Source organism: Lepidochelys kempii, chromosome 13 (genome assembly GCF_965140265.1).
Source record: "Lepidochelys kempii isolate rLepKem1 chromosome 13, rLepKem1.hap2, whole genome shotgun sequence".
NCBI classification, from domain to species: domain Eukaryota; kingdom Metazoa; phylum Chordata; order Testudines; family Cheloniidae; genus Lepidochelys; species Lepidochelys kempii.
In genome coordinates this window covers 15622010-15646809 of record NC_133268.1, presented here as the reverse complement: position 1 = coordinate 15646809, position 24800 = coordinate 15622010, and the positions used below count along the sequence as shown (strand labels likewise).

The window sequence follows — 24800 nt, the reverse complement described above, 5'->3', positions numbered from 1 at the left end:
ACGAAAGCTTATGCTCAAATAAATTGGTTAGTCTCTAAGGTGCCACAAGTACTCCTTTTCTTTTTGCAAATACAGACTAACATGGCTGTTACTCTGAAACCATTCATAAACCAGTCGGAGAACACTTCTATCTCTCTGGTCACGCAATTACAGACATGAAAGTTGCGATATTACAACAGAAAAACTTCAAAACCAGAGTCCAGGGAGAGACTGCTGAATTGGAATTCATTTGCAAATTGGATACAATTAACTTAGGCTTGAATAGAGACTGGGAGTGGCTAAGTCATTATGGAAGGTAACCTATTTCCCCTTGTTTTTTCCTACCCCCCCCATTCCTCAGACATCCTTGTTAAATCTTGGATTTGTGCTGGAAATGGCCCACCTTGATTATCATACACATTGCAAGGAGAGTGATCACTTTAGATAAGCTATTACCAACAGGAGAGTGGGTTTGTGTGGGGAGAAAACCTTTTGAAGTGATAAAAACCCATTTTTTCATGGTCTGTGTGTATAAAAACATCCTCACTGCATTTTCCACTTTTATGCATCCGATGAAGTGAGCTGTAGCTCACGAAAGCTTATGCTCAAATAAATTGGTTAGTCTTTAAGGTGCCACAAGTACTCCTTTTCTTTTTGCCAATGCAGACTAACACGGCTGCTACTCTGAAACCATACAAACTGTGAGAAGCTAATTAGTTAAGATGAGTTATTATCAACAGGAGAAAAAAAACTTTTGTAGTGATAATCAAGATGGTCCATTTAGACAGTTGACAAGAAGGTGTGAGGATACTTAACATGGGGAAATAGATTCAATATGTGCAATGACCCCGCCACTCCCAGTCTCTGTTCAAACCCAAGTTAATGTTATCTAGTTTGCATATTAATTCAAGCTAGATACCATTAACTTGGGTTTGAATAGAGACTGGGAGTGGCGGGGTCATTGCACATATTGAATCTATTTCCCTATGTTAAGTATCCTCACACCTTCTTGTCAACTGTCTAAATGGGCCATCTTGATTATCACTGCAAAAGTTTTTTTTCTCCTGCTGATAATAGCTCATAACTAATTAGCCTCTCACAGTTTGTATGGCAACTTCCAACTTATCTATCTATCTATCTATCTAAATCTTACTATATGTTCCATTCTATGCATCCGATGAAGTGAGCTGTAGCTCATGAAAGCTTATGCTTTAATAAATTGGTTAGTCGCTAAAGTGCCACAAGTACTCCTGTTCTTTTTGCGGATACAGACTAACACGGCTGCTACTCTGAAACTCCCTAACCCTAATCCTAACCCTAACCCTAACCCTAACCTTGATGGTAGGCTTCAAACTTGCTTAAAAACTTTAAATATATCAATAAAACATTGTATTCAACTGATACTTATTGTAGCCAGGGAAACTAAAGTTCAGTGATTCATTTTAATAGCAGAAAAACATGGATTTTTTTTTTTAATTCTCTGATTAATCACGGAAAACTAGGATCCCTGTTTATCACTAGGTTACAAGCCTCTGGAGTGAAATACCATGAATGGGCTGTAGATGGCAATGTAGGATGCATAAATCTGAATCCTGAATTTGACTCATTCTTTAACTCTCCACTGATGAAAATCATTATCTATGTATCTCGTAGACTGAAGCACTGTTGCAGTGTATATTTTACAAATCACAGAACCTCTAGCTTTTAGCAGGACTGAACACAGCTGCTCCTGTGGTTTATCATGGATCTTCTGAGGCTGGACCTTTTTAAAATGAGCAGTATAAACCTCTACAAAGTTTACAAACACTGACTAGAATTTTGGCTTACAGTGGAAAATTGCCCATTGGCATTGGATATCAGTTGCATCCACTAAGCCTGTGTGAGCAGCATGGCCTTGTGAGTGTTTATGAGTTGCCTTGGTTTTGAACCAAGCGGCATCTATAAATGGAAGGCCAGGGAACCAGTAATGGGAGAAGATGTGTGTATGGACTCATGGTAGTCCCCAGTGCAGAAAAGTGATATCAGTGCAATTTTTGTGTACAGACAAGGCCTATGGTGGGGCAAGGTGCTAACCTTAATTTATACTTCTTTTCTTTAGGTGCTCTTTCCATGCTTATACCATGCCCTCTTTTACTGTCATGTCCATTTTTTAGTTTATTCGCCCTATTTCCACCACTCCCTAGAAGTAAAATAATTTATGACCCATTTACTTTGCCACACAATGCCTCACTCTAGTGCTCCTCTAAAATGTACCTGCCTAGTTTCTTAAAATACCCTTTATACTAGCACAGCATTTGGCCTATTTTGCTTTGGGTTAATGCTGCTTTTACACTCCACAGGGTATGGCAATTGGTGACTCTTGCAGTGAGTCATCTTTCCCTGGGATGACCTGATAGATTTCACTGTAAAAGCTGTAGGATGAAATACATCAGACTCTTTTATTAAGTATTTAGCTAATGAAAATATGTATGTACTGCTTAGATTCATAGCTCAGCAGCTGTATGTCTTAATGTAAGACATAAACATGTCTTAAACACTGTATGTCTCAAAACACAATATCCAGCTACCATCCCAATATAATTAACTGTGCAGGAAATACGTGCATGTCCATATACTTAGTGAAGTGCTTATTGCAGAAACATATACTGAGCTGTGGAGCAGAAAGTGATATACATCTAAATATGGAAATACTTGCTGACCCGCTGTACTTTACAGAAGTTTCAAAAATTGACAACTCTGTAGCCTGGGAAGCAAACAACCTTGGCTTTTAACTCAGATCCCCAGATGATAGTATGGAGTAATACTGTGTATTCCAAGTTCGCCACTTGAGCATCAGATTTGATGCATGCTAATGACCAAATTTTCCAGCTGTTTTTTGGACTCAAAAATAAAAGTAGGAACAAAATGATTACCAGAAAAAGAGGCTTGGGTAAGGAGAAGCTGAAAATTTGGCCTTAAGGTGCTAAGATTTTACAGTGCCAGAACTAACTTCAGAGAGTCACATGGGTATACAAAGCCTATCAGCAGGGCTACAGGGTAACAATGTGGTTGTGGTAGCTTGTATACATGTAACACACATTCTGTAATTAGTCTGTTTGGGTCTCTGTGCTTCTAGCTAGGACAGAACTTTATTTCTGTTCAGGTGACATTCATTTCTGGATTAGGTGTTTGAGGCAGAGAGGAGGCAAAATAGCTATTGGACAGAGAATGAGGAAAGATCTGCCAATATCATGTGAGCTTGCTAGCTTTCCTCATCAGTAAGGGCTGTAGCTTATCAGCTGTGCTTTCAGCATGGTTAATGGTGTCCATGGTGATTTCTGTGGAGGATTTCAGAGAATATGAGATAATGGAGCATTCCAAAGAAAGGCAAAAGAAACAGACACAATAGTAGGAAGTTGTCATTTTATTAATTATTTTGGGTCAGATTCTGAACTCCTTCTTTAATCAATACACAGACAAAATGCCCATTAACTTTACTGATGATGGTTAAACTTGCATACACTGGTGGGTCAGTGCCAAACAGATAACCAATATTGTCCCAAAGGGACAGTAACAGTACAAGTCAATACAGAACATGCACAGAGCCTGCATGCTGCAGTGAACTAGGTTGAATTTTAGAAGGATCTCATCTAGTCTCTGTTGCACTCCAGGTTTTCAGACTGCTCATTACCATAGCATCTCAGAAGGCAATGAAGGAACAATGATAAGTAAATGAGCTGGTGGGTCTAGCGTTAGGCATTTTAAGCATTAGTATAGAAATATGCCCTTACAGGCTTTTTTCCCAGTGTGGGGCAGGATTTATAAAACATGACTCCAGTTTCATGCCCTGTGACACTACCTGATCTCTGGGAATGGCTCTCTTTGGGTATGTCTACACTGCAATTACACACCTGCAGCTGGTACATGCCAGCTGACTCAAGATGTTTTAATTGTGGTGTAGATGTTGGGGCTTAGGCTGCATCCCAAGTTCTGGGATGCTCCCACCTTGCAGAGTCCTAGAGTCCGGGCTGCAGCCTGAGCCCAAATGTCTAAACCGCAATTAAACAGCCCCTTAGCCGGAGCCCCTTAGCGCAAGTCAGCTGGCATGGACCAGCTGTGGGTTTTTAATTGCAGAGTAGCCAGACCCTTTGTGATCTCATGTTGGAGATCTTCTGTTGGAGACTTCAAACTCACTGTTCCATAATACACTCTACATCCTAGTTTTAAACACTGATGGTTTGTATTTCTGAGACACGAGGCCTAATTCATCTCTGGGATAACTGGATGCTGCAGCCCTGCAAAATCCTCCATGGGATAAGCAATTGAAAAGGGCTGTTAAAATGCAGCAGCTGGGACATCTGTTAATTCAGTCAGTTCCAGGCTGCTGATTAATAGTATAGCTGATTGATTGATTGATTGACTACATTTATAGTTCATTATGAAAAATGTTCAGAACACCAAATAAAAAAGCTTAGCCAAAGTTTATTGTTTAAGACATAGTAGTACAATATGAAACAGACATACATACCTCTCCTTTTGGAAAGAAATGTTTATTTCACAGCATTTTCACCTTACACAGTAGGTGGTCTTCAAAATATACCCCCAAAGTCACTTATATTTATACTACTGTTGCTTGCAAGTTAGAATGCACTTTGTGTCACCTGAGATCCAACCCACCAGTTTGCCGAGTTCCTTGTGGTTCTGTACCTTCCCTTATCTCTCTTTTGGATACTACATTTTAAACCAGTTGCCCATGAAGTTACCAGGACAAGGACATAGAATGAATGTATCTTGCCTTTGACAGCCTTTATATTTGCTAATGGCAAAAGCTACATTTAGCTTTGCAGAGTATGGTGGGGTATATATCTTGACATAAGTGAGCAGTGGAAAACATTGTGGGAAAGATGTAATACAAATTGGTTAACATAACTGCCCACATGCTGGGTATAATACAGTATTAATCTGGTATGCTCTACGCCTAACATATATGTGTTCGCTAACAAGGTGTAAATTAAAATGGCCATGTGGACAGTCCCTTCCACGACCCTAGAGTAAACAGTTCAGGTTCTAGTTAATACCATTGGCTGATCTGTTCTCAGAGATTCCTCCTCCCATCTTCTAATTTGTATTTGACACTCTTTAAATTTCGTTTTTGATTGAATATGTTCATTTCAATCTGCACAGATTTGGGAGTATGCTGTCCAGTTTTCAGTCTGTTCTGCTGTGCTAACTTCTACTGGCAAATCTGTGAGTGGGATTTGGTGTTTCTTAGCTTTATCAGAAATATTTATCAGTTTCTTTGTTTTTTAACTCATTAACTTTTTTTTTTTAATTCCTCTCCTATAATATAGGGTATAGTTAATCAGTGGTCAGTCCTGAATCTCTTAGTATCTGTTATCTGCTACTGTGTTATTTAGCTGCTCTGAGTTGATAGAGGCCAGCTCCTTTCTGGGCACTACATCTGGATTTAATGGGCACTATGTAATGAATAGGATGTTCAGTAAGCAATTGAATGGGGGATGAGGGATGGAATTGGTGGTACTGTACAACTGAAGACTTAAACTGTTGTTCAAGGGTTAGTACCTCCTCACCTATGATAGGGTATTTTTATTGAAGTATCCTGTAAAGACTAACTCTTATCAAGAGACAAGAAAAGCAGTGGAAAAGAGGTACTGTTCCACCACAGCAATTTTTAGTTTTACATCAATCTGAACACTCAGCTAAACTCTGCCCACACGTCATGAATGTGCAGGATGTGCCAGTTTTCCTTCTCAGACACGTGTACTAGATGATGCATGAATCCATGACTCAGCCCTGCACAAAAGGTTTTTGTTTAATAGGACATAGCCAAAGGCATTGAATATTCATATAGGAAAGACTGAGAGTACAATGGAATGACATTACAGTGGGACCCAATTCCTACATCTGCCACAAAGGGAGATTTCCCTGAGTAAGAATTGCAGGACACGGTTCATGGTGAAGTGGCATTGAGTAAACCTCTAGTAAGGGAAGTATAATGCAAGTCTCCCATTCTTCCAAATGCATGGCAGTGTGCAGATTGCCACTGCAGTCAACGATCCACATCAAATGATGTTCAGTGAGGGAAAATCAAAGAGAACCTCACTGTATCTCTATTTTTTTGCTATAGAAATGTGTTTAAATGATTTTAAATATATATTACACTGATCTGCTGAATTTTATTTTTTGCCACTTTTGAGAAAAGTGGGAAAAAAGAAGAGATTTTCAGGAGTGTAATTTAATGAGTTGTCATCCTAATTGGAAATGCAGGTCTCTGCGGGGATTCTTCTCTTCACTTGAACTCCCCATCTATTTCCTATTCATTCCTTCAATTTCTCTCCCTGATTTCTTCTCTTCTCATTCTTACTTAGTTTTACAAACAATTTTAAAGTTATGTTCTGACTGGCAGGGGGAATGCGTAAGTTTCTGGCTCTCAGAAACACATGAGAGAGAGAGTTCCTGTACTCAAGCTGGTGAATTGGCACTTAGAGCCTAAGGGTGCACTAGAAGTACATAGGCAGATAGAGAGATTTTGACTCCTGACTAATGCTCTCTTCTGTAGCCAACCTGCTTCAGCTAGTGATGTTCATTGCCCAAATCCTCTCTCCCAACTGGTAGTCACTTCCTACGTGGGACCTCAGAACGTCAATCACCCATGTAAGTTCTCCCACTTTTGCTTTCTTTGCACCCTCTTCCATCCCTCCCTTCTTGCAGCCAGGCATGAGAAATGTGTCACCAACAGAGGATAAAGGTGAATGAAAGTCTTCGTCCGCTCTGAGATTTACTCCACTATTGCATCATCATCTTGCTCCACTGATGACACTTCAGCTGCTTGTAGTAGCCAGCCTGCATTATAAGCAAGCACATGAAAATATAAAGAAAGCCCAACTCTTTATTCATCAAAATTAATATAGCTACTACCATTCAATTTGAAAATATACATACTATTGCTGTATATACAGGATAATACAAATAGCAAAGCGAATCCAGCTCTAGTAGGATATTTGACAAGTACCACTTTTTATCAGTGGCAATTTAAACAATTCCTTTGTACTTCATGAAAGCACAGAGTGTTTTTAAAGGAACTTTTTGTTAACTTCACATGCTGTTAAAAAGCAAGAAAGGAAAGCTATCAGACTCAGTAGCTGTCAGCTGTGTGGCTGGAAACATTTCAGAGTCAGCTTTTGAATCAATCTACAATTTCATAAATTTGTCTACAAATTGAGATAATACACTGTAAAGAGTTATAATAATTTAAAATCTTCAGGCTTCACAGTAGAAACTGGAATTCAGCATGTGGGATTCATGCTAATGTTGTATTCCTAAGACATATAGCTGTATTAATTTAGCATAAGAACTACAGTATGTATCACTTTGCTGTAAAACATAAGCAATTTGTTACAATGATTCATAGTACAACATGTTGATTCTCGTACAAGTTATTTGTTGCCAAGTGCAAAATTACAATGGGCTACATCCTGAAATCCTTACTTGTTTCCTACTCAGGCAAATACCCCTCCGGCTTGGTGCTTAGTACCCACCCTTAAGGATTTGACTCAAGTCATGACTTCAGGATCTGGCCATAATTTTACAACAGAAAAAACAATATCTGAAATACACTTACTTAACGCTGATTTAAACTTACTTAACGCTGATTTAAACATAAATTGATGAAATTAGGCCAAATCCTCAGCTGGTGTAAACTGGCATAGCATGGAGCTCAGCAGAGGATGTGGCCCATAATCTCTTGATTCATGTTTATTTTGACATACAGCTTCTCCTTTAGGGCCCAGTCCTGCAAACACATACAAGTAATTTTACTCTTTCAAATAGTCCCATTAACAAATCCTTTTATAATGGATGCTAATACAAAGGAATAAAGACCTCGAGTGCTTGTGTTGTGGTTAAAGTTACAGCTGGTCAAAACATTTGGAATTTTTTTTGATGGAGAAGGGACTATTTTTTCATGAAAAAATAGTCCCTGTTTTTTTCAACTCTAATTAAAGCACAAGAATGGGGGTCAGCTAGGACTATAACCCACTTCTTCTAGGTCACACAATTGCTGTGACCTTGGGCTACTCATTTGACTCATCATGTCTCAGTTTCATTGGAATATTTACCTGTATCACAGCAATTTTGTGAAGCTTCATTCATTAATATTTGTAAAGTGCTCTGAGAACTCTGGTTAAAAAGTGGTAAGGAGGTTTGAACTATTATTTCTTAGTAGGAAAACATAAGATGTCTATTATGATAATTGTATACATCTAATATTATTTTATTATTATTTATAACTTAAGTCAAGTCACTGTAACATGGAGACTTGGCCATTCAGTGTAGGCCAATACACTAGGTTTCACCTTTCACAGACAAAAATTCAAGTGAAGATGAGTTTTGCATTTCATCCCCAACCTCTTTGATATAAATGACAAAACCATCATACAGTTTAACACAATTGAAAGTCCCTGTTTGAGAGAGATCAGAGACCAGAACAGGGATTCTGAAAAATAGGTTTAAGGTGAGATGGCAGAGATGCTGGGAACTTTCATATTTCTTGGCTCATGACAGTTAATGAACAGGAAATTGACATTGTTCTTTTAAACTGGGAAACTTCACCTAAAGTTAAGATTTTCAACACAATACACACTCTCTAAGAGACAAATCAACCAATTTGATTTCTTTGTTAAAGTTCTGGACTTTGTCTCTTGAGCTGCCATATAGCCCAAACCTGCTCTGATTGAAATGAATGGGAAGTTTGTCATTGACTTCTGGGGGAGCCAGATTAGGACCCAATCCTGAAAGCCTTATTCACCCATGTGGTCCCATTGACTTCAAGAGAACAACTTGTTTTTGGACTAGTAAAGTAAAAGATGCAGGATCGCGCTTCTTTAGTTGTCTTTAAGTTTCCCAAAACAATTTTTCTTCAGTGCTATGATGCCTGCTACAAGTAACAGTGAAGGAAGAGCTAATTAGCTGAAGGCTTTCCACCTTATAGTCTTGAGTCACTGGAGACTGACTTAGTCTCCCATGACTCAATTGGTATTATTTCCTTTTTACATCACTGGCAACTTGTTGTAATACTCCTTGATTTTTTTTAAAAGAAGCCAGATGCCATACAGTCAATGCACAGCACCAGAATCAACCTGATTAGTAATGCTGCAGCTTCATCTAGAAACAGAGTCTTTTTAATTTCTGTTTTCTATCTGGTTTAAAGGGATAACATTGAAACAGACATCATTACTATGATGTTATCATGCACATTTGGTTTAATTTGCAGCTAGCTACCTCCTTGTCATCTGTACTGGATGTCACAAAACGCAAGACCCTCTCACCCATCACTGGGAATATTTTGTTGAACTATATCAGAGCTACAGTATAAGCCCATTTAAGTTTTGGAGCTGCTGAGCTATAAGTAATTACATCTTCAGCACATGCCTGTCCCAAAGCACGCACAAACCAATAGCTCCTCTTCATTGTTATTGTTATTTTCAGGAAAGGCTCACAAGGAAAATACTATGTTTGCCTGCCCTAAATGACACACACCTGGTTTAATCCTCTCCAAGGGCACAATGGGTAATTTACATACTTGGTTAATTCTACTACAGTCAATGGAGGTACACTGGGGATGAATTTAGACTTGAACTTGTTATCTTTATAGTATTTATATACATGAAGAAACTAAAGAAAAACTTATTTAATTATCAAAATTAATACCTACATAATGTCTTGGTTGGAAAAGGGTACATCACTTTATATTACAAATACAACACAGCCTGTGTCAAGTATGTATTTTACATTGTTCTCATTTCAGTCAGAGAACTCAAATTCCTAATATCCCACTGCATGATCTCATGGGGAAAAACTGTCTTAACTGTACATTTTGTTGAAAAGAAAAGAAAAAGCCTTTAATAATAGGCTTTTAAAACCACATCAGCTTGATGGCTAAAACCCCCTTTCTTGCTATTTGTATAAAGATTTCTTTAAATGCTTCCAAAGCAAATGGTAAGATGGGATCTCTGACTGCATAACTTTGCCCAATATCAGACAATTATGGCAACTTAAATTTCAGTTGTTGTCCCTAGTCTCAGAAGAGATACTGGGAAATAAAATGTCACTCCTTTGTGATTCATTACTTAGCTGAGACTTAGTTTTTAATAAGAATTGTGCTTTCCTGAACATGAGTCTTTCCTGCTCTTGCTTCAGCTCAATGTAGGAGCGTGAAAACGTGTGGAAGATGGAGGTGACTGGAAATGCCATGAGGAGAATGCCACTCAGAATGCTGCTTAAAGCCACCACCTGGCCTGGAATGCTTCTGGGAACCATGTCGCCATAGCCTACTGTTGTCATGGTGATTACTGCCCACCAGTAGCACGCAGGGATGCTGGTAAACTCCTGTGAGTCCGCCATCTCATTCTCAATGACATACAAGAGCGGCGCAAAAAGTGCAATGGCCACGCAGAGGAAGAGCAGCAAGAGTCCAAACTCCCGGGTACACCTGCGAGCGGTGAGTCCTAAAGTCTGCAGGCCGAGAGAGTGCCTGGCCAGCCGCATGACATATAGAATCCTCAAGGCACGGAGTATGCGGAGCACCAGACCTACTTTGTCCAGATAGATGTTGCCAGAGGTTGGCTTTTTAAAGCCCACCGAAGTGGTATCTACTAGTAAAGTGATATAATAGGGCAGAATGGCAATAATGTCAATCAGGGTTAACGGTCTCCTCAGAAATACAAACTTGCTCTTTGCCTGAATGAATCTCAACATGAATTCCAAGGAAAACCATGCCACACAGACAGATTCCACGATGAAAATATTGTAGCACATCTGGGAGCATTCACCCTAGAAGAAAGAGAAGGAGTTTATACTAAGTAAATGAACAGTCACTGTTTTAGTTGGTAAAGTGACAGGAATGATATTTTTTTGGTCTTTAAAGCCATAATATTAAATGAATTGAAGCTGTATTAAGGGGTAACCAGTTTGGCAAATCCGCTGAATTACAAGCTAAATACAAAACTTACCAGACCCCCAATACTTCTTCCACTGAAGTCAATGGCAAAACTCCCCTTGACTTCAGAGGCAGTGAGGTCTGGCTCTAACTTCCCTAGTTTCTATCAGTAATTATGGTGTTCTTAAGCAGCACAAACAAAGCTTCAAAAATTCATGATATGGCTGTCCAGAAGAATGCATATTTACAAAATGTTTTTGTCAGAGAAAAGTGTCATTTACAACTTTCAGTATCTTTATCTACAGGCCTTATCCTGCTTGCCCTGAAGACAATTACAAAACTCCCACTTGCTTCAATGGGAGCAGAACTAGGCCCTGTATTTGCTTTACTTTTTCCAAAGAGTGATGTTTTACCATCCTGAAAGTCAACTTACTCTCTCCTCCTCCTCTCTTAAGTCGGGCATGGTGCTGATGGATAGGTTCACTGCAGTAATGGTCACAAACAATACAGACAAACATGCAAATACTTTCCCAGGAAGCCCCGACTGAGGCCTCTCCACCATGTCTTGTAACTTTTTCATGCACAGGCTGGCTCTTGTCTCTTCCACTGTTTCACCTGGGTTTTCATTCTCTATGAGGTCGTCCTCCCTTTCGTTCATTTCTGTAAACTCCTCCATTTTTTGCAGATACCTCCTCTTGCAGCACCATTCCAGACTGTCCTCCTCAATGCCCCAGTAGAGCAGCTCCTCTTGGAAAGAAAGAGCGCACATCTCTCGCATGAGCCGAAGCTTCCCAACCCGCAAAAATGTCAGGATTGTCCTAAATGCCCCCGGGTTGCGGTCGAAAAAGAATTCATTGCACGTCACATCGTAATCATCGCAAATGTTTAAAATGTCATCAAAATTATTACAAAATTTCAGTTGGCCCAAGCGTGTCAGGGGAAACTCATCAAGTGTGGTCCAGGGCAGCAAGTATTTAATGCCCCCTACATTTATGATGATATGATGCTTCCGGTCCTCAGGTTGAATGCTTTTAAAGAGATCCTCTTTAGGGTGAATTAGCTTGGCTCTTTGGTAAAAAACTCCCTTGAGGGTTTCTGTTTCTGGAAAGAACGTGTGGTTGAAGGAGGTATCTGAAGCACAGCTCAGGGCGCTATAGTCATAATCAGAATTTTCTCCTGTTAAAAGAGTCATTTTGGAAGCTAACTTCACATCCCTTAGACACTCCAGCAAGAGTATTCTGCAACAAAGAAAATACAGATGTTTGGTGTTAATGTATATGTTTGCCCTCTGGATCTGAAACAAAGATGGTGATTGAAACTTGACTATCTATAGGGCTGCTAAAGAAATCACAGAGAAAATGTATGCCTGCAAGTGGCTCTGTATATTTAGCAGAATGCGAATGTAAAAAAGAAGTTATCGCACAGACATGTAGAGTTCAAGTGTGTGGTGCAGAAAAGGAATTGGAAAAAAGCATTCCTGTTTGTTTACTATATGTAAAAATCTTCTTAAATATTTTAGTAACAATTACGTACATATAAAAGAATCCGAAGTTGATTATGATGAACTTCACTAAGTATCCTTGTCTGTTCAAGCAGTCTTAGACTGCTTTCAAGGAAGTCAAATGGAAACAATGTTGACAAAACATTTGCACTGCTATTCATATATAATGCTTGCCAGTTATGTGTAACTGGACATATAAATAGCATGACAGCTTGCTCTCTGGAGCCTCAAACCTTATTCAGAGAAGATAGTTTAATAACTTTATATGAATTTCATACAAATCATATACTATTCTTTGGATTCAATAATTTTGTTTAATAGACATTGTTCTCACTGTACTGCTAATATATTTAATATAGTTGGAGCAAAGGTACCTTTCTCTGTCATTCTAAGAGTCTTCAAAAGGTTCTTATGATATGGTTCTGAAAATATGAAGGAGCAAATTCTGCTCTCAGTTACACTAGTGTAAATTTGGAGTGACTTCACACAAGGAATGGAGTGATCTTGGGTTCATGCCCATATAAAAATTTGGCCCTGAAACTGCTAAACTCTCTCTGCCTAACTTGCTGCACTGCAACATTCACTTGAATTACTTTGGAAGGTGGCTGTCACATAAGAAAGGAATATGCCACGCTGGCTCTAGATTTCTCATCTGTATATTCAGCCACATTTAACATGAGTAGCTATTTAATTTTATTGGGTGGGGGGGGGAAGTGTTTTCACTGAAAAACAATTGAGTGCAATAAATAACTAGTAATCACACTTGCTAGTCACAGGCTCACAGAGGGGCAGCAAATATTCCATGCTCCAGCCTTCCACAACAATATATTTTTGCTGCATGTGCTTGGGACACTTACTCTGTCTCCTTTAATGGGTGGGGAGGGAGACAGCAGCGACAGTAGGCTCCATTAGACACAGAACTACTCTTCTCTGGTGTTAAAGATTATGAATGAAGCCATTTATTTTAAAAGCTTGTATACTTATAGCCAGAAGCACCACAAGTATCACGCTGCAGAACAGCTGCATTTCAATCTCAGCATGATGGGCTGCTCATGCATGTCCAAATTCTCTGTACATGGCAGACTTTAATGTTACCATTATCTCAGCTATTCTCTACGCTGAAGTTTAATCCCCCTTCCGGAGCTAACCTTTTCCTGTTTCCTCATGGCAGATGGACTCATGTTCTTGGTGGAGTGATACCTTCATGCCTCTGACACCTCTCAGTATAAAAGGAATTCAATAATCACCTGCCCTTAAAGAGAAGATGGAGGATCCTGGGTAAGGAAAACCTATGTAGAATACACAAGTATAGCCAAAGCTTCATTCAGATCCTGCTAGAGCCACAGCACTCTTTCCTGGCCTGAGGTAAGCAAAGAGGGCTTTGTCGTCTTGTTTGTATCATGGAGTAGGATCTCCACTGCTGCTCCCCCGTGCTCCATGAACACAACTCACAGGAAAGGTGCCAAAAACTCCTATACGTTCAACTTTCCCTGCCTTATTACACAAACTCTCATTCACAAAACTGAGCTCTAAGTTGTTCTGTCTTGGCCAGGAACATACACGTATGGCAATGCCCAAGGCAAGAGAAATACAATTCTAAAAAACCTTTGGAACTGAAAGGTGGAGAGCAAACAAAGGGGCAAATCCACTGGTTGTTAGGCAAGGTTCAGTAAGTGTCTTGCCTGAATAAAGACTGAGTAATGGGCTATTGATTGACATGTCATATTTTCTGCAGAAACATTAACACAAAATGTAATCCTATGTAAAAAGACACTGTCAAGGTTCCTTCCCCACTCTGAACTCTAGGGTACAGATGTGTGGACCTGCATGAAAACCTCCTAAGCTTACTTTTACCAGCTGAGGTTAAAACTTCCCCAAGGTACAAATTAATTTTACCCTTTGCCCTTGGATTTCCACTGCCACCACCAAACTTTATCTGGGTTTACTGGGAAACATAGTTTGGACACGTCTTTCCCCCCCAAAATCCTCCCAACCCTTGCACCCCACTTCCTGGGGAAGGTTTGGTAAAAATCCTCACCAATTTGTATAGGTGACCACAGACCCAAACCCTTGGATCTTAGGACAATGAAAAAGCATTCAGTTTTCTTACAAGAAGACTTTTAATAGAAGTAAAGGAATTACCTCTGTAAAATCAGGATGGTAGATACCTTACAGGGTAATTAGATTCAAAACATAGAGAATCCCTCTAGGCAAAATCTTAAGTTACAAAAAAGACACACAGACAGGAATAGTCATTCTATTCAGCACAGTTCTTTTCTCAGCCATTTAAAGAAATCATAATCTAACACATACCTAGCTAGATTACTTACTAAAAGTTCTAAGACTCCATTCCTGTTCTGTCCGCGGCAAAAGCAGCATAACGACAGACACAGACCCTCTGTTTTTCTCCCTCCTCCCAGCTTTTGAAAGTATCTTGTCTCCTCATTGGTCATTTTGGTCAGGTGCCAGCGAGGTTACCTTTAGCTTCTTAACCCTTTACAGATAAGAGGATTTTTCCTCTGGCCAGGAGGGATTTTAAAGGGGTTTACCCTTCCCTTTATATTTATGACAGACACGCTCTGGGAAATTCCAGCCAATAGTGAGATTATTAGTGAAGCTTCATGACAAGTGACGGTTCTCTGCCATTACCTACTGGTAAAGCTGCAGAGTTCAGATAAGCTAATAAATCCTGTATAGAATGACAGCTGCACTGCAAAAGTTTGCACCTGCAAAGAACAGAGGTCAAGAGGTGCAAATTTAGAGGTCATTTTTCAAAGATTGGCTCCAAGGGTAGGTTGGTGTTAGCTTCTACTTCTCAGAGAATGCTTTTACTAACAACCAAACTTGCAGTTACCCTGAGATATAGTCCTACCATATAAAGCATTCCCATTGACTTTACAGCTAGTCTACTAGTAAAGTACTCCTGAGATGATGTTCTCTGTGAGAATGATGCCCTGGGGAATTCAGGCTATAACTCCTGCTGAGATGTGGGAGACCCTGTCAGATGCTGAACTGACACCCACACCCCCTCCTTCAGTGTTCCCCAGTGTTCTGTTTCAAAAAAATGTTTTATTCTTACCAACTTGACTGTGTCTATTGTGGGGTTGGGCCAAAGGGAACGCTGATACGTTTACAGTTCCTGGAAATTGTGAATAACCAGAAGAGGAGTTATATTAACCGTTTTCCCTTCTGAGGTAAGCAAAGAGGGCTTCTGCTATATCAGATGATGTGGGTTAATAACAGCTTATGCCCTTAATTGCAGCCAGAAAAAAAATGAGGAGGCAGCTAATCTCTGTGATTGGTTTGCTCTCCCAGTACATCCACTGATACAACGTGAGGAAATGGGAGAAAAAATGTAAATGTTATGCGTGTGTCAGGCTTGCACTGTAACCCACAGGCACCAACTGTGAAATCATTAAGCCATAAAAATGCGTTTTCATTGCCTTCCCACCTCTGTCTCTGTATGTGTGCAAGACAACAGGCCAAATTAATCCGTGATGTAACCCACTGAATGGCTGGGACTATAAAACTTGGCCATTGGCTACCCTTTTCCTGTAACGAGAGGTTGAGAAGCCTAGATAGTACAACTAGATGCTACAATGGTGGATGCCTAGTAGATATCCATCTCTACATCTCATTTACCTCACATGCAAAAAGCACAACCTCCCAACCATCCCTATGTCTGGCTGAAGCTGAACACAGGCAAGCCACAGGTGGTAACATTTGGAAGGTGGGAAACACTTTGAACAGCTAGCTATCACTTTTTGTTTACCCTCCATGGAAGAAGTCTACCCCAAAATGGCCAAACTGGTCCACAACATAAGGTCTTCTCAATGCTGCTGGACTCATGGAGAGTGATGAGCCACAAAAATTATTTTATTTAGGACTAGCCAGAAAACTGAACCCTACCCTCCACACTAGGCTATTACCACTGGATCTAGGTATGAACACTCCATCATCAGCAATGCTTCAATAACTCCAGAACACAGCCGCTTTCTCTTCAGCAACACCAAATTCGCCAGGAGCACTTTGTTGCATCCATCCATCCCCGTTCCACTCACTACCCTGATTTCCTGTGGAATACTGTGCCAAAACTCAGAGCTAAGCTTTATGGCCTTACAGGGGATTGTCCCAAGGTACCTCAGAGAGCGCTGTGACAACACCACCCTCCACAGCTGCTTTTCTCAGGAAATGTGGAACTGTCAACGTCCAGGATGGATCTCGTGAAAGCAGAAGACAGGACATTCTTGGCAACAGGGCCAAGTCTCTGGCACTCCTTACTGGGGAAGACCAGAATGGCCACATATTCCATAATCTTCAAAATGAGGTTTAAAACTCACTCCTTCAACTTGGCATTCCTGGAAATGTGGCAGAATATGACAAAGAAGGGGGAAAAAAAGGGAGGAGAAGGAGGCAAGAGAGTAGAAGAAAATCAAAGATAATAAAAAACAAGCCCACAGTCCCTGACTGTGTGAAGCAGGAAGGAAAATGAAACAGTACAGTGTTAGTATGTGCTGTTTGTATTATTCCTTGGGAGGCACGCCTATGCTATGGTTATAGGTGTTGCCAGAAGACCAAGATGGTCAGGAGAAACATGACCAACTGCAGATTTCTGTTGCTGAAAAGCTCATCAGCAATGAGCAAATTCTATTCACCTCTCAAGGAACACTATACTATAAGCAAATATTACGAGTGTGCTTTTTCTTTAAAAGATAGGTAAATTCAGCCCTTGTATTTGTGTAAAGTTTCCATTCAGCAATTTGACTTCTATGCCCTTTTCAAAGAAAATGTCAGTTTGAAAATTAAAAATGTTCTGTGGTTACAAGGAAGCTACAACAAAGCTCGATAACAACCAAGTCCATCCTTGGGGTAACTCTACTGGCTGCAGTGGATTTATACCAGGAATGAACTTATCCCATTTCAGCCCAACCCAAATAGTGTATAAAAGCAATAAGCTACAACCATATTTTCATGACACACAACAGACCAAGAACCAAGCAACACTACCATGATAGCAAATCAGCCTTGTACCAGTTCCACAAAAGCACCGTAAAACATCAATTTCAATTAAGAGATGTTTTAAGTCAGACACTGCATCTGAACATTAACGCATTAGACAAACTAGTCAGCCCAGATCAGTAATTATTCTGCGTGATGAGACAGGTCAAGCTCTAAACAGGTCCTCTTGTATTAGCCTGCTCTACAGAAACAGCTCTGGGTAATGCCCAGTGATAAAAATCCACTGGCTCCTTTCATTGCCTTTGAGACAACACTCTCTCTGTTCTGAGTGGACTGGGACTTGGGAAATGTGGGTCCTGTTCCTGGCTGTGCTGCTGGCCTTTTGTGTTACCCTGGGCAAGTCACTTGTCTCTGTGGCTCTCTTCCCTCTCACCCTTTTCTGTCATGTCTATTTAGCTTGCAAGCTCACTGGGGCAGGGGCTGTCTCTCACTGTGTTTGTACAGTGCTTAGCACAATGAAAGCTGTGATCTTGTTTGTGACCTCTACGTGCTACTGTTATACAAGTAATACATAATAACAAATATTCGTGTGTGTGTGTGTGGGAAATATCCTTGGTTAACTTTGTTAGGTTGCAGTTGTGTGTGTGTGTGTGAGAGAGAGAGACAGACACAACCTCTTCAGAAATATCTCATGCTCAGTTTGTATGTTCTTATCAATTATGTTCAGTAAGTAAACCAAGTTAGAAATCCATTTGATTGCTCTGATTATCCCCACAATTGAGGGAGACTATCAGACTAATTAAGTTAGGGGGAAGGGATTATTAAGGATGCCCTTCTAAAGCAAACAGAAACAACTAGTCACTTGTTAAAACTCCAGTTCCAAATTTTTCTGAATGTCCTCTGCAGCATTTTGATTTCTGCAGTGCATCTCTGATGTAATCAGAAATCCTGCAAGAAGCCTTGTTACTGTTCTGTTGCAGAGACAAGTCAAAGTTGTGCCTGGATAAATAACAACAGTGCTAGGGGGACATGGGTCCTATAAAGCCTATAAAGTATCTGAATAGTTCCCCAGACTTCTGTCCCAAGTCTGGTTCCTAGTACTTCTTACATTTGCTGCTGTTTACCACTTCCTCTTGTAAAACATGTTCCAATGCAGTACGACTACTTATATAATTACCTCTCCAAAAAAGGCTCTGCCATAAAAAGCTTTCCTGCCATTTAAAAATTATCCCTGTGTTATACTTCTCCAAATGAAAAAAAAAGGAAAAGTTCCATATGCTTCTCAGGCTGTATTGGAAATCCAGCTTGTTATTCTCCAGGACCTGAAGCTCATCGATCCACCATATGGCGCTCACACTAGAACACCTGTCTGAGGCTACCATTCTGAAATACTCCAGACTGCAGGGACACAACAACTTATGTAGTGACAGGGTACTCAAACTTCTACTCTACTTACAAACACACCCTAAACATTGCAACCTAAGGAAGTTCCTCAGCGATATGTTTCCCCCACTAGATTAACTGTTATTACTTCTCATCAAAACAAGACTTGGAAAAGTTAGTTTCTGACATTAAAATCATATTAATAAATATATCCTATGAAAATAAATAAGCACATATCTGCTGCTCTGTTTGATCTGGTGCAAGCAGTTATACTTAAGGCCAGGGCATGTTATGTTGTGCTAACCCACAAACTAAATGCTGACTTTCCTTTTATTTGAGCATGTTACTGAGACTAATGCTTCTGTCAAAAAACAATCAAAAGAGTAGCAACTTTGCCAAAAAAGAATCCCTATCTTCCTCAGAGATTACTTCAGTATTGATTATAACTGATAACTTGCTTTCTTACTTCCAAATAGTTTTTTCATTGTAAGGAATTTTAAATGAGATATTATAGTAAATTTTAAGCAGGGTTTTAATAAGTAAATGAGATTTGTAGTGTGTTTATATAGATATAAACAATTAGTTCACCTTTTGCCATCGAAATGAAAAGTGAACACTGGGTACTCATAGTACATATAGTAGCTTTCCCCCCCAGTATAACCCTTTCTGATGGATAAATAAGACTGAAGCACACTACTACTTGTTAAAAACAGCTTTTAAGACAATAAACACAAAACAAACAAAAAGTCATGAAATTAACAGGATGAAACAGAGAACTTAAAATAATTAAAATGAACTGGATAAAGGACAATCAGAGCCCGGGCAAAGGACACACGACTCTGAAAGTCAGGAAATCGCACTGTGCAAACAGACAGCTCAGAGAGAGGGAACAAGACACGGAGAAGGAAACAAGGAATGAAAGCGGATGTAAATAAAAAGCCATGTCTAGCTGATGGATTAGCCGAGGCAGCTGTCGGCGAGGCTCTCAAAGAAAGGAGGGAAGGAAACAGAAAATAGGCTGGAAAGCAGCGGAAAGTTCAGGAGCTCCCGGCACTTTCACTACCCGGATAAGCCACTTTAATGAGCTAAAGAGCCATTATTTTAGTGCAACAGTAGGAAACGGAGGCCGGGTGAAGGAGCAGGATTCCTCCTGTTAAATCCCTGCTGAGGGCTAAAACCTGTTGCTTGAACGAGATGTGTATGAGTCTGAAATCATCATCCCAATGTTCCGGGGAAACGATCAAAGCCTCCGGCCAAGGGGCAGCCTCCCAGGGCTTTCCGGCCGCGGCGGTGGCTCTTGTCCCATGAGTGCTGGTGACCTGGGGACTGGAGCGAGCGTAAAAAGCAGCTGGCTGCCCTCTGGTCTCTTTTTGTCTCCACCGATAAACAGCCTGAAAGGGAGAGACCCGGGGAGGGGGGACGCGCGCTCAACGCTCTTCCAAGGAGCCGCAGCCAGGCAGGGCTCCAGCCCCGGCGGCTCGTCGCGGGGGAGGAAAGTTCGCTAGAAACTTGCCCGGGAAGTTCCCGGACGCGGCTGGGCAGGGAGCCGGGGAGCGCAGCTGTGCGGGAGAGGGGGGCCGCGCTGGGCAGGGGAACGGGACGCGCTTACTGTGCTGTGGCGGCTCCGGCCGGCTGGGTCCGTCCCCCGAGGAGCCGGGCAGGCGTGGAGGAGCCGGGCAGCAGGAGCAGCGAGCGCGGCGGCTCCGGAGGGAGCCTGAGCTGCGCTGAGCAGGGCAGAGGCACCGCGCCCAGCGCGCAGGCGGCGGGGCTGGGGCTGCGCCCACAGGACGCTCCCTGCTCCAGTCCCTTTGACGGAGAGGGACAGAGTCATGGTAACCGTGGCTCGCGTCGCAACCGGCGGCTGCCGCAGCAACCAGGGCCGCCCGGGAGCCGCCGGCACGCTCCGGAGAGTCGGGCACCGCACGGGCAGCCGGCAACACCCGCCAGCGACAGCCGCGCACCCGCGCCACCCCCGGCCCATGCAACCTACCGCAGACGCGCACGGGCGACCGGCGCGTGCCCATCCCGCACAGGCAACAGGCCGCCGCACACTCTGCAGGCTTGCACCCCCCCCTCCCCCGCGCGTGCAACGTGCATTGTGCTCACACGCACACACACCTATGAACATGAATTGAGTAGGACAAGCCCCACCTGAATCCAGCTCAGGTTCAACATGGACACAGGCGATAGAGGCCCACACACGCCGCAGGCAGTGGCATACGCCCACCATAGTGCACACGCTGGGCGCAGGCATACACACCAACAGTGCATCCAGCGGGCAGACGAACACACTTTGCAGGCACACATGCAGCATTGCTTACCTGCATGCATACCTATATTGCCCAAAAATACGCCTATGGACATTGTAAACTCCGAGGAGGGATACACACACTCTGTGTATAGTATACCAGCATTGTGGTAGGTATTTTACACACAAATATAAAGACAAGTTTTGGCCCATTCTAAGTGTGTATGTGGATTGGAAATACCTGCATACAATGTGCATGTTCCCTGTGCAAGCACAGGCATGTACATAGTTCATGTGCAGCACATTTGCACACACTACATCTTCATGTTAAAACTGCAGAGAAATTGGCCAAGCTACCTTCTGAGAATGTGTATTTTGCAGATATTTGTTACACAGACTTTCAGTTTTTACTTTGCCCACATGCCTCTGAGGACCTGACCTGACTGGGAGTGAAGGGAGGAGCTGAGCATGTCTTTCCACAGAAGCAGTTTGTTTGCTACATACATGAGATACTTTGCACCTTCTGCACCAAACTATTTAGGGTGGGCAGGTGACTGCCTAGAAGTTTATTCGATTGTTACAGGCTGTTCTCCAAGGAAAATCCAGGTCCCACTCAGATGAAACCTCTAAGGCCTCAGGCTCTCAGTGCTAAATTGATGGCAACATTTCACCTTTTTCTTCTGCAAACACTAGCCTGCGTGGTTCTGGATGCGGAAAAGCTGGTGCTGTGCCCTGCAGTTGGGCCATTGTACCGCATGGTGTCGCTGCACTGCTGTTTGCTTAACAGGGTAACCTCAAATTGATAACATTTTTGTGAAGTTGTGGGAGACAGCCAGTGACACATTGGTTGCATCACATAATACTATTGACAGTAAACCCTTGGTTCCATCCCCCATTCTGTGCCAAGGCAACTGAATGCTATTTAAAAATAGTCAGAACAAATGACAATTAAAAATATAAATCACATAATATAATCCCACCCACACCAATAAAAACTAAATGAGTATTCATACGTATCATTCCTATGGCAAGTCACAAAATTTGATTAAAATTAATGATCTCCTATTCAAGTTTTGAAAAATACATGACTCACCGTCCTTGCTATATTTCTCACGAAAGATGTATGGTCTAGCAGATAGGTAAGAATCCCTTATACCGTATGTACAGATCCATTTGTATGGATTTAATCTTGATTTTAAAGGAGTATTTCTTTATGTTAAATGTTGGTTAGGTAGTTAGGGAACTGGACTGAGATTTAGGGGATCTGGGGTCAGTCCCCAGCTCTGCTGCAGACTTGCTGTGTGAGCTTGGGCAAAACACTTAATCTCTCTGTGCCTCAGTTTCCATCTGTAATGGAGATAATACTGTTTCCTTTTGTCCACCATCTGTTTTTCTTGTCTGTTTGGGCCTCAATCCTGTGAAGAGACCCATGAAGGCATACCCCTGGACCCACATGTAACTACTTGTAGGACTGGGACCTTAGAATGTAAGCAGCCTAGGGCAGGGACTACCTCTTACTATAAAGTATTATGTACTGTGCCAAGCAGACACTGGTGCCAGAAATAATGCCTGAAGCACTGGAACAACTAATCAAGGTGTTTGGTGAGCACTGTGGTCCCAGACAGAATGACACCATAGAGAGATACTGGTTTTTTGCCTGAAATCAAGAAGCAGAAGAGGGAATAGAGACTTAGTTTGCAGAGCTGAGAACTCTGGCATTCACATGTAACTTTGGAGACAAAATACTTCCTTATTAGAGACAGGATCATTTGTGGGACACATGATTCTGGCTTAAAGGAAAGATTGAGAGAAACAGATCTAATCTTCAAGAAATGTCTCCCATAGCAAGGGTAACTGAACTGCGCAGGGAAAGATATACAGGTTCAAGTTAAAGGAACGCAGGAAGCAGGTCAGAGAGAAACCTACTGAGAATGCATCATGGTCCATGGAAAGCAACATGAAAGGCAGAAAAAAAAAAGCCCAGCCAGGGCAGCTGTTCAAGAGGTGTGGAAAACAGAGCCACTTTATGTCCCAATGCTGCAGCTACCCCAGGAAGAAAAAAGTGACACCACATGCAGTGACTGAGGAAGTAGAGACTTCCAATAAAGAGTGTGACTTTAGCAGGTACAAAGACTCTAAGTGTATATGTACTGCAGAAGAAGGTTTCCAGCCATTCAGCTGACATTTGCAACTAAATTATAAGATCAGCGACCTATTTGATTCCAGATGGATTGTGGAATCAGCTGCAATGTAATCCCAGCAACACTGATAAGCAGCAATATTAGTCTGGGGAAGTGCAACCAAATGCAGGTGGTGTACAATAAATTCTGAGTCCAGTGAGCAAATGCAGGCTGTAGATAAGAAACCCATGTAACAAGAGATATTATCACTTGGAGTTTATAGTAATTGGCACACAGGAATACCACCCACTAGCAGTTCAGAGCGGGCCAGGGATTTGATCACAGTATAACACCACAATATTCTCAATGTGACAAGGAGGGATAATAGTCACCCAGGGCCCTGTCTAGCATTCTAACAGCAGATAAGGATGTATTTCAAGAAGGTGGATACCTAGAGGCAAGAGTAAATTAGAAATAGAGCCCACATGCAGCCTGTGAGACTACCGAAATGCAGAGTGCAGTTAGGCCTAGTGGAGCCACTGAAGAAGGAACTGGCAAACCTGCCAAGAACAGGCATCATTGCACCCACTGAAACGAGTGCAGAGTGGATCAGCAGCCTAATAGTGGTGAGAAAATCTTCAGGTAAACTGAGGATTTGCATGGACTCAAAACCACTGAACAAAGCATTGAAAAGAAGTCACTACCCATTACCAATAATTGAAGACATACTGTCTGATTTATCCAGACAGTATGTCTTCAGTTGTGCACAGTTTGTGATGGAAAGATGACAAGCTTTTGGCAGGACCTGCTGGATACAAAAACCTATGGGCAGCAGCCCCACCTCAGAGGTGTTCCAAGGTAAACCAAACCAGGTACTTGAGGGATTCCTAGACATGAAGACTGTAGCTGTTGACATTCTTATTGTAGTAGATGTCAAGGAAGAGGCAATCCAGGATCATGATATCAATCTGCAACAACTCCTGACAGGTGTCAGGAGTGGAATATTAAGCTGAACGCAGACAAGGTGGGACTGAGGTCCCCTATATTGGATGTTTGTTGACTTCTGTGGGACTCCAGCAGGATACTGAGAAGGTGAAGCCATTAGGGAAATGCCCAGGCCAGTGGGGAGTGGAGTTCAGTTATTGATAGGAATGGCCATCTATCTTTCCAGATTCTGCACACAGCTATCAGAAGCCTGTGAACTCTTGAAACAGTTAATGAGCCACAATGCAGAGTGGGAATGGCCAGAGACACAAGAACTGGCTTTTGAAAGGAGTAAATAAAATGTGAATCACCAGTCCTCCAGCCTGACAACCCAGAAGAGCAGCTAGCGCTACAGTGCGATGCCTCAGAAGGAGGCTGAGGAGCAGCACTGATGCAAAGCCAGCAGCCCACAGCGGACAGTAGAACAGTTCATACTCCAGAGTTGGCTATGTCGTAAGGAGCAAGTGCTACACAAGATCACCCCCTACTACTAGGATTGGGATGAGCTCTGTGTGGAAGACGGGATTGAGGGGTTGGAGAAACATGACTGCTTCCCATGTGGAGTAATTTCTTGGAGCCTAGTGGGAGGTCAATAGCCAGTACACAGAAGCAGTTAAGGGAATACCAAAGTAGGCAGGCAGCCTGCTACAACAAAGGAGCCAAGAACCTGAGGCCTCAATGCACAAGTGA

At 41.8% G+C, this 24800-nt stretch overlaps 1 protein-coding gene across 3 annotated transcripts; it reads right to left on the bottom strand.

The window, feature by feature from the left end:
* Positions 1 to 4438: 4438 nt before the first annotated feature.
* Positions 4439 to 20800, bottom strand: KCNG1 (potassium voltage-gated channel modifier subfamily G member 1). Of its 3 annotated transcripts, XR_012154680.1 has the most exons (4): positions 20368 to 20553; positions 11349 to 12153; positions 7622 to 10809; positions 4439 to 6822 (listed from the first exon to the last, which is right to left on the bottom strand). XR_012154680.1 is itself a non-coding variant. In XM_073309392.1 (3 exons), exons 2-3 carry the CDS (start codon positions 12105 to 12107, stop codon positions 10039 to 10041), a joined length of 1530 nt encoding a protein of 509 aa, XP_073165493.1. In that variant the 5' UTR covers positions 12108 to 12153; positions 20749 to 20800; the 3' UTR covers positions 6865 to 10038. The 3 variants fall into 3 exon arrangements, 2 of the variants coding, with proteins under 2 accessions (XP_073165493.1, XP_073165492.1); XM_073309392.1 differs by lacking the exons at positions 4439 to 6822; positions 20368 to 20553 and adding an exon at positions 20749 to 20800 and having other exon boundaries at positions 6865 to 10809; XM_073309391.1 differs by lacking the exon at positions 4439 to 6822 and having other exon boundaries at positions 6865 to 10809.
* Between the last annotated feature and the right edge of the window lie 4000 nt (positions 20801 to 24800).

Excerpts from the sequence above, each read along its gene's own strand:
- KCNG1 (XM_073309392.1), bottom strand. The coding sequence starts at position 12,107 with ATGACTCTTTTAACAGGAGAAAATTCTGATTATGACTATAGCGCCCTG. Across the intron at positions 10,810-11,348 it reads TAAGAGAGGAGGAGGAGAGA|GGTGAATGCTCCCAGATGTG; the intron begins GTAAGTTGACTT and ends TCTTTCTTCTAG.